Source organism: Taudactylus pleione, unplaced genomic scaffold (genome assembly GCF_031769625.1).
Source record: "Taudactylus pleione unplaced genomic scaffold, aTauple2 ptg000225l, whole genome shotgun sequence".
Taxonomy (NCBI): Eukaryota; Metazoa; Chordata; class Amphibia; order Anura; family Myobatrachidae; genus Taudactylus; species Taudactylus pleione.
The window spans coordinates 10,347,228-10,360,745 of NW_028284627.1; the positions used below are offsets into that span (position 1 = coordinate 10,347,228).

General features: G+C 43.8%; 1 protein-coding gene across 1 annotated transcript; it reads right to left on the reverse strand.

Moving 5' to 3' along the window:
- Positions 1–1,666: 1,666 nt before the first annotated feature.
- On the reverse strand, positions 1,667–10,652 carry LOC148517257 (gastrotropin-like). The gene is made up of 4 exons (XM_088479005.1): positions 10,586–10,652; positions 10,040–10,212; positions 3,761–3,850; positions 1,667–1,720 (listed from the first exon to the last, which is right to left on the reverse strand). Exons 1-4 carry the CDS (start codon positions 10,650–10,652, stop codon positions 1,667–1,669), a joined length of 384 nt encoding a protein of 127 aa, XP_088335131.1.
- Between the last annotated feature and the right edge of the window lie 2,866 nt (positions 10,653–13,518).

Below are 13,518 nucleotides of genomic sequence, written 5' to 3' on the forward strand. Positions count from 1 at the left end.
CTGTACTACATAAATGAATGATACACTCTGATTGGTTGCTGTTAGTGCCGGCATCCAGTACACAACCCGGCAACACCTCTACTGTTATTCTTTGGAAGGTCTTATAAATCTCCCCCAATGTTTGAAATGCCTTGGTGTGTCCTCTGATGAAATCGCCCAGTGTGAAGAAACGCGTTAGTAGTGTCCATGGAAATACAGTGGTATCCTGTGACGTCACCTGTCTCACGGTTGTGGCGATTAGAATCTATACACTACAGCCGCTGCATGGTGGAGTGGCTTTTGCAGCCTGACGTGGAAAGGCATTTCACCTTTGATGTGAGTGATCTCTCATTGCATATCCCCGCTTCCTTCCATACAAGGACTTTGATCCTGCCAAGGCAGGCCCGTTTGCCGTGATCACAGCCGGCAGGTGTGTATCACGAGCAGCTGCCGCCCGGACACTGCTCACACGAGCTGCTGGAAAATTTCCGAACACGCTACTGCTCCACAAGGTCAGTTAACACTAGGAGCCCTTCGATGGGATGGATCAGCGGGTGAGTGCTCATTAAGCTCAGGGGTCTATTTACTAAGCAGTGTTAGGAGGCAGAGTGAAAAGTGATAAGAAAGTGATAAGGTGCCAGCCAATCAGCTCCCAACTGTCATTTTTCAAACACAGCCTGTGAGAGGACAGTTGGGAGCTGATTGGCTGGCACCTTATCACTTTCTTATCACTTTTCACTCTGTCTCCTAACACTGCTTAGTAATAGACCCCTCACTATTGATTCTATGTGACTCTCTCCTGCCTTTTCACTTATGTTATATTGTACAGCGGATTACAAACATACAGTTACAGAAGCCAAGACTGCAGCATCCTCTCTGTATAGGTTGGTCTCCATGCATGATATTACAAGTGCTGTTTCTTATAGAGCTTTGAAAATATACAAATAATCCACAACTAATTGAAGAGAATTGGATAAATTTAACCCCAGCAGACACTGTTGCATATTGCAGGATTAAGTATCTTTGAGGTGCGAGCAAAAGATCCCTATACTATCATATATCTGGATTTTCCATCATAGACAGTTGACGTATATGTGGCTAATTATACCTACATATGGTTAGGTGCAAAATATGTACCAGGATCTAATTGTTGTTACCACTGGCTGAACATATTCAGTTTTTATATGCAATTTTTTCCAATGTGTTTTTCATATGTGTTTTTTATGTACATTTTATTAAATTGTGCTTGATTAATCTTTTCTATATAACTGGTTATCAATTTTATTTACAACCTATCATTTTTTAATTTGTTGATAATTGAACACCAAGCGCTGCTGTATGTTTTTTTCTGGAACTGTAGAGACACTGCATGGCTGGAGTTGCAGAAACACGGGTGGGGGGGCTTCCTATTTGTCAGTCCCAGGCCCCACAATTTCTGATGGCAGCCCTTGACCCTGGATATATGGAATAATTGGTAGCTATGATAGCAAACATCTGGCCTTAATTCATTTCACAAATTCCACTATAATAAACTTAGTAAAGACACTTATACGATCTCTCTTAAATTAAACACTTTATATCATACAACTCTCCAGAGCAATAAAAACAAATCAAACAAATTAGAATGTAAATTGGATTTATTAGTTTTTCTTTTAATGACAGAGTAAGCAGACAGACATCTGACGGTCTATGCTACTTTCTTACTGATTCTCTTAAAGGTGACTCCACCGCTTACTGAGATCTGAAAGAAAGCAAGGACAAAAAGGTACATTAGGTTTGACATCAATCATGAAGATTATATACTGTGTACTGTGTAGTCACATAGAAAATGACCATCTCCTTGCAATATTGTTTCAGCAATTTGATTAACTTCTCCATCCACTAGTAGAAAGGTATCAGGATAGTTCATACTGTAATTTAAAAACTTGCCTAAAGTAATTTCTTATGCTATGCAGGTGTCCATCTCTATAGACAGCAGTAGCAACAGCACCACCTGCAGTATATGTAATAGTACTGCCCCTTTCTAATTTGAATGCTAAATCTTTGTTGCCTATACCAGTAGTGAAACAGCAGATTAATGGGATTAAATATAATCATAGTTAACTGGAAAACAGTTACTGCAAAACATTGGTTGCCAGCTAGGGCCGTATTCAATTTGAGGCGAAAACGGGTCATTTTCGCCTGTTTCAATTATCCCCGTATTCAATTTCAAAGACATTTCGCCGGTGCAAAAAAAAGTCTTTGTTAAAAAATGGGGATAAGTTTTCACCATGTATTACATGTTGAAAAAAAGTGCAGAATTGGGGTTTAGTGGTGCAGGCTTAAAATAAATAGCCTACAGCCCTGGGGGGGTCCCCGAAAAGTAATCTGTGTAAAAAAAAAATTACAAAAATCCTCAGGACACCTCAAAAAATGTACTTGAATTTTGGGGGTGAAAAAAAAAATTAGGGGAACAAAGTTTTAAACTAGCGAAATTAATTCAGGGGGGGTTCCCGAAGTATGCACAGGTGTTTTCTAGAATGCGGGTAGTAGCGGTAGGTGTATTTTTGAAGAATTTTCAAAATTCACTTTAGGGACTTAAAAATATGCTTGCACCCATTTTCATGTACCCCAAATTTGATGGAAGTATTTTTTGTATTTTTTTTTAAAAAAAAGCTAAGTGCTATTCTTCACCCCTTCTTCACAGGCGCATTTATTACCTTCAGCAGGCAAAAATGGGGTACCCATAGTGATCCCCCATGTCTGGACACCTTTGGGGGGTGCCAGGAACATTTCCCTAAAATTCCCTGGATTTTTTGATGCTTACCTTTCCGCTGTGTCCCGTTTTCGCCGGATCCTAATTGAATACTGGGATAAAGCGGGCATGTGCTCAATACTTTATCCCTGAAAAACCTGCGATGATGGCGAAAAGTCCGACCTCGAACTTTTCGCCATCAAATTGAATATGGCCATATGCAGCGCTGTCTATATTAACCAATCAGTCATGTTGTGCTTGTGTCCTGGGCCAATTGTCATGGTTACCAACACGGCTGCTATGAGTTCTGTCGGGCCCAGGTATTGGGGGTTTGAGCATAAGGGTGTGTGCCATGCCCCCTAATGCCTGGGCACACAGCAGAAACTGTGTGTCATCACAAAAGGGCCATGGTCCTGCCATTTTGGAGATGTAAGTACACATTGTTGGCAGGCCTAGGCCATCAGAGAGGCCTGGGCTTAAGTTCTTCGTACGTGCCCCCTCCCCTCTTGGCACACATTGTTACCAACTATTGTTAATTTTTTTTTTATCTGTCAGTAAAGATATGTCTATGGAGGAGATGTATCAATCCATGGAGAGATAAAATATCAATAAATCAGCTACTAACTGTCATCTGTCTAGCACAAAAGCTGATTGGTTATCTCTTTTCCCTTAATCTCTCTCCAAGGCTTGGCACATCTCCAGTAGATCCAGGCATGACCGTCACCTTTCCAAATCACTAACCTATCTGTGCTCCATTAAATTACTACTCATTTTACTTTTTTAGACATCTCCATGTTACGTATGTGCTGTATTGGAGAAAGATGGGTGGCAGTATTTTTATTTTTAAAGGATTGAACAATGGAGGCTTAAATTACACATTTAAGGGTCAATTTTTGCACTTTTGAAAATGAAGCAGCTTGTTTTGCCACAAATATCCACTTACAGTGCCTGAAGTTGAGCAAAGAAAATGCTGCAACATATATAAAAAGTAATTAGTTATTTATAGCTATAATAACTCCTAAAGAAAGTAATTAATTGGATACTTACTTCAACCAGCTTTCCACCAACAATCTCGGAAGTATGATGATATTTTGGGAAATCCACAACAATTTTTTCACCTTCCTTTCTTACAGTAGCCTGCAATGACAATTGTTAAACTTAATGTTCTAGGTATGAGAGAAAGAAGCAAGATTTCAAAACAACATAGAGGATTAGTCAAAGCTGCTTATACAAGTAAGTGTGCAATGAACTAAATATTCTGGCCAGATGGTCTTTTAACAAGTTGCTTATATGTTTACTGTATACATAAAATCAAATGTCCTGACTCATTGACTCATCAATGAACAGCCCAAACCCTGGACCTGGAAACATGAAAATCGTGGAGTATATGCCTTCCATGATGTAGAAGTGATTTTTTGAAATTCGACTCCTAAGGGGGTGAAAGGGGCTAAAATGTTTCCTCCCCCTGTGCAGTGTCCTGTCTGACTGACTCATCATGGCTGCAGCACAGTTCAGAATATAAGCACCAATTGTCATCCCAAGTGCTGCCAAATATCACTGGCTGTTGTGTGGCTCCTCTATTTGAATAGTAAGTGAAGAGTTGGGGGTAAAGACAGGGGCGTAGAGAGCCCTGCCAGGCCCAGGTGAAGAGGGGGCATGGCCTAACAGAGGGAGGCTTGGCCACGCCCCCACGAGAAAAACAAAACACTTCTGCGGTGCTGGGCGCTGGGGAGGGGGGCGCTGTGAGCCCCTCAGCCCGGCGCAAAGCCGGGGGGGAGCGATAAGTGTGATCGCTCCCCCCCACAGATATAGGAGACCGCTGTGGCTGCTCAGCAGCCACGAGCAGTCTCCCGCTGCAGCTCAGCACACTCCTGGCTTCCTGAGGGGCCCCCGCCGGGCCCCTCAGGAAGTCCGGGCCCCGGTAAATCCCCCCCTCTCGGCGATCCCAGGGTAAATAAAGATGCAATATTGGGTGCAGGGTTATGGGGTAAAGGTACAGTATTGGCAGCAGGGTTAGGGGATAAGGGTACAGTATTGGGTTAAGTTTTGAGGGATAAGGACTGACAGTATTGGGTGCAGGGTTAGGAGGTTAAGCATGTAGTAGTAAGTTTGGAGTTAGAGGTTAAGTGGACAGTATGAAGTGTAGTGTTAGGAACACTCTGTGTTACTACAGAGGAGAGAGGAAAATGTGTTACTACACAGGTGAGGGAGGGGAATGTCAAATGTGTTACTATGGGTTGAAGGAAGGCAATGTGTAACAACACGGGTGAGGGAGGGGAATATGTTACTTCAGGAGTTAACGGGGGTAATGTGTTACTCCAGCGGTGAGGGGGGGGAATAAGTTACAAAAAAGTGTGAGTGAGGGTAATCTGTTATTACAGGTATGAGGGAGGAGTTGTATTTCTGCACAGGCGAGGGAGGGGAATGTCGAACGTGTTAAAACACGGGCGAGGGAGGGAAATGTGTTACTACAGAGGTGAGCGAGGATAATGCTTACTGCAGAGGTGAGGGAGTGGAATGTGTTAGTACACAGGTGAGGGAGGGTAATGTCTTACTATAGCAGTGATACATTACTATAGAGGTGAAGGATTAATGTGTTACTGGAGTGGTCAGATGGAAATGGAAACGGTAAATATCTAAGGACTACGCGGGTGAAACCGGGTACATCAGCTAATATATATATATATAAATGGGTAATATATAAAACAAACACACGTACCATAGATATAACCAAAAGAACTTCCTTTCGGTTATATCTATGCACATACCTAGGCACAGTTTTCAACTCCACTGTCTTCCCATAATTCTCCAGAACCAAAGCATAAGTGAAAAAAAAGTCAATAACTATATAGGCCCCTAGTCACTACAATCCGTGGCTACCCCCAGCTAGGAGGAGCCATTTGCCTTTATTTTACTACAGAATACTACCTATTTGGGATATAGGACCTGGTTTTGTGGCAGCCACTGTAAGACCTGGGGAGTGCACTATTGTGAAGAAATTTACTTCACTGACTAAGAAGACAATATATCCAATGAAGTTCTTTGGGATATATCTATGGCACGTGTGTTTATTTATTTATCGGTAGACTTTTGGCTTTAATGTTAAAATCTGGCCTCAGTTTTGCAGCAGTTTTATTTATGGGTCTCTGATTGCTGGAACATGAATTACGGTGGAGGGTGATGAATGACAGTGGGAAAAGAACTGTAGGCAAAAATGTAATTATTGGGGAAGGGGAGGGTGTCGAGGTAGAAATAAAAGACAAGCGAAGGAGCTATAAAGAATTAATTAATTGAGGGGCTGCTGATATGGCAAAAATAAATCATGTGGGGATGACATAGGAGTGTTGTGGGAAATGAGGATTGCCCAGCCACATACTGTACATACATCTGTCCTGACTACATGGTTACTGAGAGTGGGAGGAGTGTACAGAGAACATAGGCATGGGTGGGGATGCTAAAAGGTAAGTAGGTACAGGTATGCCCCAAATCCATGTCACCCAAATGAATGGGGCCCAGTATCTCTGATGGGGGGCCTGTCTGACTCCAGGGACATGGGGGTTATGTCATCACATTGTACTGCACCTAACATTGAGTCTGTACTAAACAGATGGGGAAGGCATTAAACTGCACAGCAGCCTCTTCAGCTTTACCTAGGGTGCTTAGTACACATGGGGGGATGCATTAAACCTTCTAATGGGTGACATGTGAAGAAGTTACCCATGGCAACCAATTAGCTGCTAGCTAGTATTTATCAAGTACATTCTGTAAAATGATAGGTAGAAGCTGATTGGTTGCTATGGGAAACTCCTCCACCTGTCCACTTCTCCACTCTTTAGTAGGTTTGATACATCTCCCCCTAAGTACCTGCCCTGCATTGGTGATTGTAGTTAAACATTGTAGAATTCCCACAAACACTGCACAATTTACCGTGGTTAATCCCTCAATCCAAAACACGTGAAATCATGGAAAATGGCAGTGTTTGGGAAATTCTATTTAAATTGTAAAGGGAGATGTATCAAGCAGTGAATAGAGTGGAGAAGAGGACCAGTGGAGATGTTGTCCATATCAACTAATCAGCTTTGAGGTAACATTTATCAAGTACATTCTACAAAATGATAGGTAGAAGCTGATTGGTTGCAACTTCTCCACTAGTCCACTTCTCCACTCTTTTCACTGCTGGATACATCTCCCCCTTTGTTTATAATTAGCTGTGAACACATCTACTCATCCTTATTGCTGTCACCACAGTGGTGTAGACAGTACCTGGTCAGCACAGATATGGATAGTGTGAGATATTGTTATGTTGCGCCTTTATATGTAGCCAGGGCTGGACCAGCCATCGGGCACTTCTGGCAAATGCCAGAAGGGCCGATGGTCAAGTGGGCCGGTCTGGCCATCTGATTGGATGCTATACAAAATGTCTTTCCCAAAATGGCCACCGCCTAAAAGAAGACATTTATTTCACATAAAGAAAAGTAATGATACTAGAGCATACTTGCCGACAATCAGCTCCCTCTTCCCGGGAGGGAGCTGATTGTCGGCTAACAGCGGGGTGGCGTGTCCGAATATCTGTGACACATTGGGGGGCGGAGGCGGGGGCCGCATGATCGCGTCATCATGACCCCGCCCCCTCTTCACAATGCCGTTATTTTCGGCACTGTGAAGCAGGGGGCGGGGCCACGATGACGCGATTCAGCATGAATCGCATCACGGGCCCCCTCCGCTGTGGGGATTTCCAGTGTATTCTGGGGGGAGGTCGGGAGTGTTTGGGGAATGTCGGGAGGCTTGCCTGCCTTTCCGGGGGGCCGGGAACGGCACCCGAAAATTGTGAGGCTCCCGGCCAAATCGGTAGGGTAAGCAAGCCTGTACTAGAGGTCCCGCTAGTCTTCTAGTGTCCACTGGCCATGTTCTGCCAGAGGACACTAGAGGACCAGCTGGACCTCTAGTAACAGGTACTGTCTGACATGCCCCCCTGCCTGCTTTGTGTGAAGAACTGGAAGTGCCGAAGAGGAGCAGCAGCGCAGGAGGAGACCCAATGCGATAGCTGCATCTCCTGGACCCTGAAGTGGAGAGGAGAGGGGGCACTACCAAACACTATCAGGTAAGTGTGTGCACCTTATTTACTTTTTAAATCTGTTGCTCTTTACCCTAATGACAGACAACTTTATATGTATAATGACTGTATCTTACCTTCAGTATCCAGGCCTCATCATCCCTGTAACTCCCAATCAGTGCCCCAGCCCCCATCCTCTCTGTAAACCCCAATTAGTGTCCCAGCCCATTCCCTCCCTGTAACCCCCAATCAGTGTCCCAGCCCCCACCCTCCCTTTAACCCCCCCTCAGTTCCAGGCCTCACCCTCACTGTAACCCCCTCAGTGTCCCTGCCCTCACCCTCACTGTAACCCCCCCTCAGTGTCCCAGCCCTCACCCTCCCTGTATCTCCCCCTCAGTGTCCCCGTCCTCACCCTCCCTTTAACCCCCATTCAGTGTCCCAGCTCTCACCCCTCCTGTAACCCCCAATCAGTGTCCCAGCCCCCACCCTCCCTGTAATCTCCCTCAGTGTTCCAGCCCTTACCTTCACTGTAAACCCCCCTCAGTGTTCCAGTCCTCACCTTTCCTGTATCTCCCCCTCAGTGTCCCTGCCCTCACTGTAACTCCCTTCAGTGTCCCCATCCTCACCCTCCCTTTAATCCCCAATCAGGGCACCACTGTCGGTTGTAATGTGATGAAGGGTCACTACTGTGTGGCATAATTTTAATTGGGGGTACTATTGTGTGGTCACGCCCCTTCCCAGCGAGCCAACACCTGTTTTGTTTTCCGTGCTCGCCTTTGGTGCACATCCTCCATGCTTCTATTATGGGGAGCGGCACCAATGCTCTCTATGTACACAGGACACCAAAATGAGTAGTAACAGCTCTGCATTGGTGTGCACAGATATGTCCTTCTATGTGCTCAGCAACCCCTGCCCTAAAAAAACCTACAGTGATCACTATCTAATCCTCTACAACTGCTAAACTAGTGTTTGGTCAATTGTGAAAATGCCTTCCCTTTTCTTTGGGTGTGATTTACACCAATATGGTGCCAGGTTTACCTAACCGAACCAACCAAATACTGTACCAAGGGTTAAATGTAACGGGGTGAGAGTTTAAAAATGTGAAAGTTTTCTCTCACATTTTCTAAACTCAGCCAATGTAATAAAGTCACATAACATGCAAACTTGCATGTTTTTCAGACTCAAACAACTCTCAAGATTTAGGGGTCTATTTACTAAGCAGTGTTAGGAGACAAAGAGAAATGAGATAAGGTACCAGCCAATCAGCTCCTCACTGCCATGTCACAGGCTGTGTTTGTAAAATGACATTTATTGAGAGCTGATTGGCTGGTACCTTATCTTATTTCACTTTGTCTACTATCACTGCTTAGTAAATAGACCCCTTAAACTCTCATCCAGATGTTTCCTGTTTTGAAAGTACAACTCGATTAGTGTATTAGTGTAAGAATTTTACTGCTAAACTGTAAAAATGTTTCTAATCTCTCACCCTATTACATTTGGCCCCAAATGTATGACTATGGCACATGTTTAAATCCCTTGCAGGATCTGCACTGTTGTGTGTGTTTTAATACAGAGAATATTAATTATATGTGTAAGAGCATAGACTAAGCAGTGAGAGGAGTCAGGAACATCAAGGGGAGGAGTCTGTGACAGGAACCAGATGCTGACACCTAGGGGTCAATCCTATTAGGTGCGAAGGGTGCAATGTGCCGTTGCAACGGTGTTTAAATACCGCCAACAGCACCGCAGCTTGCACCCTTCGCTACCCAAGCCAGGATTCGCATAATTTTGCTCGGAGCCCTATGGGGCTGCGAGCAATATTAGACGAATCTGGGTTGCCGTAAAGTGCGCCCGCTGCCGCGATGATTCACGCCAGCGAGATCATCACGGCTAATAGGATTGACCCCCCAAGATGGGCCTGTGTGCTTTAAAATGCCAGGGCCTATTTTTAGTCCCATTCCGGCCCTGTATGTAGCACTGGCAGACTACAACTTCATCAGGCTACGTCCTTGCCAAGAAGGAGATGTAACCATTCACATGCCTTAGGGCACAATTGAAATCTAAATTGTGTACAATCGTAACCAGGCAGCTGCATCATATCATGTTCCATGACAACAAAAATAAACATATGCCTTATTATATAAATACATGGCTGAAGAGCACAAAAAGAAGCTACAGAGATATACCCTGCCATTAGTAAAAGCTGCAGCATGGTATTACAAGCCAATAACTAAAACTAATATTTAGATCGTAGATGGTGAGCGACGACTTACCCTAAACTTCTTGCCAGATGTTGTCTCCAATTCCGAATCTTGGCCGACGATGAACTTATTGGTGGAAGTGTGTCCAGGATATAACTGGGACCAGGTGAACTCATCGCCATTCTGGACAACCTCTGTGGTGTATTTGAAGTTTCTCCCTTTCTCAAGTTGCTCGTCAGGGATGCCTTGTACAACAGAATATGGGAAAGATTAATATGTAATCGATTGTCAAACAGAATTTTAATGAGATGGAAGAAAGTCCTGTTGTGATGACCCAATCATGTCTGCATGTCTGGTCAACTTAAGGCCTAGCCCTTTTGTAGAAATTGCAAAGGAACATTTAACTATGAACTTTATCTGTTTCAATTAAATACTTTTCCTCGTTTTACAATTAGAAGCATTTAATCCTCAATAAACACAGTTTAGCTGACCAACATATAAAACCATAATAGCAGTAAGGAAGCAACAAGAAAAACCTTATCTAGTACCTAATACTGTTAAATGTTTAATCCTGAAAAAGTATAATATAAATTATAATTCAAAGAGGTTAATACTCACCAATAACTTTCATGAAGGCATCATAGTTCTCTTGGGATTCAACCTCATATTTTCCGGTGAAGGACATCTTGAAGTTAGCGTAGGAGAGAAGGACCTCTGAGAGTCTAGGAATGAGAAGATCAGTGAGTAGAGTTTGGCTGGAGGTTGCTCCTTATAAACCCTGAGAAGTGTGATATCACCTGTCTTCCTTCCCACCAAACTTATTACCCTCCATATCACAATTGTGTAATCTATATCTCTCTGATATAATTCTTGATAAATCAGTGTTACTGACCTGTGGGAGAATGTCTAGTTCAAACACCTGTAAACTATCCAACTTATTAATTGACACTTTCCATGGGCTCAAATGTTTTATTGCATGTTAGTGGATGATAAAATATTAAAGTTGGTATTCAGTAAGATTACAATGGGCTACAGAAATTAATTTTGTAAATATTTATGACGAGATATATTTTATAAAAATCATATACAAGTATGATACACAATTTATGTTAATATATGTGTAAAAACTTTCAAAATAATATATCTATAAACGATGAGCTCTGATGTCATTACTTAATGGGTGAGTTCTGATGTCATCTCCCACTACCACTAACACTGTAGCGCTCCATAATTCCCGGCTGCACAAAATAAAGGAATAAAAAACAATATTGCCACAATAACTAATGAGTGATTCTCTATGTGACGCACGGGACATTTACATAAAAGTACGTGAGCAGTTTCTATACCACAATTTTTTTTCTGGTATCCAACTCTTAAATACTTTGTTGGTAGAACATATACACCATAAAAAATTTCACTACAGTACACAGTTCATTCTGGAACTTTTAAAAACTCTGTGTGATGCATGGGACCTCTTATTACATAAATGTAATTTATTCAACTGGTATATATATGTATAATCAGGGATGTAGTCATGTGACCGGCATCCTTGCGGAATGCCGGGTAAGGATTTATGATAAGCGCCGAAATACCGATGCTTATCATAATCCTGACGCCAGAACACCGAGGAAGACATCCCCAACGAATGTAAGTCCGGGGCGCCCTTTGCGTTAGCCGCGGGGGGGGGAGGGTTAGGGCTAGGGAGTCTAGCGGGGTTAGGGTTAGGTTTGGGGGTGAGGGAGATTAGGGTTAGGCACCCCTAGGGGGGAGGGTTAGGGTTAGGCACCCCCCCAAGAGGAATAGTATGGCCTTGATACAGATTATTTTTCTACATGCTGTCTAAGCATTTGTTCCAACGGTACACCAAGGCATCTATCCTGGCATAGAAGAAATCAGTACCAAGTGCCTAAAGCCAGGACGTGACAGCTTGCTAAACTTCACAGCCACTTGAAAATTACTCGGTGCGATGGGGGGAGGGGGTGGGTATTAATTACCTGGGCCCAGCGGGGTCCTGGGTCTAACGCCGCCCCTCTCCCTCTTACCTGTCAGCAGCCCAGCAAACACTGCTCTGTGCTGGGTTGCAGTGGGATACCAGGGAGACTGCTTACTGCCACTGAGCTGCAGCCGTCTCCTCTTCTCTGCCTGTGGGGGGGAGCGATCACACTGATCGCGCCCCCTCCCCTGGTTTTGCACCAGGCTGACCGGCTCACAGCGCCACCCTCCCCAGTGTGCAGTGGCGCATATAAGGTTTTTATTTCCCTAAGGGGCATGGCCGCACTTTTTGCAATTAGGCAACTGGTCAGGGCTGTAGGGAGGATGGTCATAGCAACTCACGCATGCTGTTGACTGAGTGTGGCCTGGTGTTATCGTGCAGAAATATGACTACTGTTCTCAGCAACCTGCTCAATGTGTCACTATAGCAGACAGCATTCACAGTATCTCCCTTGGTGAGGAAATCAACCTGAAGCACGCCCTTGTGGTCCCAAAACACGGTTCACACGACCAGATGCCTATCCAGTGAGTTATCCCAGTCATCCTCTGAAAAGTGCCCAAGGACATGAGTCACATACAAGTGGGTTGGTAAGAATGCCAAAGGGTACGGATTAACCCTAGCAAATTGTGAGGAAACTTCTGTAAAGGTTAAAGGACATTTATTACTTATTGACACCAAAACTCTAATATTGTTAATTCCAGCTAATCTCCAGTGAAGGGATGAACAGCCATGCCGTCCAAGAAGTTGGGATTGTGAATCAAAGGTAGATGCAGAGATTGATATGCATTCAAGCCAGCTTAAATGGCAAAGAAAATGCCAAATTTTCCTGGCCGTCCAGAGAAGTGGATTTGATTTATAAAGATTCGGTATCTCCTGGTCATGCTGATGGAGGAAACACAATGAATCCATGTCACCCAAAAAGACCTGTTCCAAAGAGGTGTTTGCGTATGTGGATTCTCTATGAAGCCAGTCACGTAGGTGTCTTAGTAGGGCTGCATGGTTATAGGTCACAATGTCTGGGGAAAATATATGCCCCCATTTGACTTGGGTTGGCAGAGTTCCCACAGAGCTATTTGAGCACGACCCCCCTTCCAAATAAATTTGCAAAATAGGGCGTTAATTTGTTGCACGCGCGCTCTGGTCAGAATCACCGGGAGTGACTGTAATGGGTATAGCAGATGGGGAAACTGCGATCATTTAGCTCGTCCAAGAAATGATAACGAGAGGCGTTCCCATCCTTTTATATCATCAGGAAGAGTGTGAATAGCTCGTCCTACATGATTAAACCCATACAAGTCTGCTGGATGTCGGGGTAGAACTCTCCCTAGGTGTGGTATATCCATTTTAGCCCATAGTAAAGGGAGCCATGCTGCACAGGGAGGACAGGTGTTTCTGACATACAGTAACGTTGCTGTGGACTTTTCCATAGGTATATGGAGCCTGAGATTGGATTTATAATACCTTAACAAAATTGCAATGTTTATTTTATGTGGCAATAACAACTGCTTCACTGTAACGTCAATTACTAAGTGGTTTTTATATTAAAACAAATATGGAA

Excerpts from the sequence above, each read along its gene's own strand:
- LOC148517257 (XM_088479005.1), bottom strand. The coding sequence starts at position 10,652 with ATGTCCTTCACCGGAAAATATGAGGTTGAATCCCAAGAGAACTATGAT. Across the intron at positions 10,213-10,585 it reads TGCCTTCATGAAAGTTATTG|GCATCCCTGACGAGCAACTT; the intron begins GTGAGTATTAAC and ends CTGTTGTACAAG. Across the intron at positions 3,851-10,039 it reads CATCTGGCAAGAAGTTTAGG|GCTACTGTAAGAAAGGAAGG; the intron begins GTAAGTCGTCGC and ends TTGTCATTGCAG.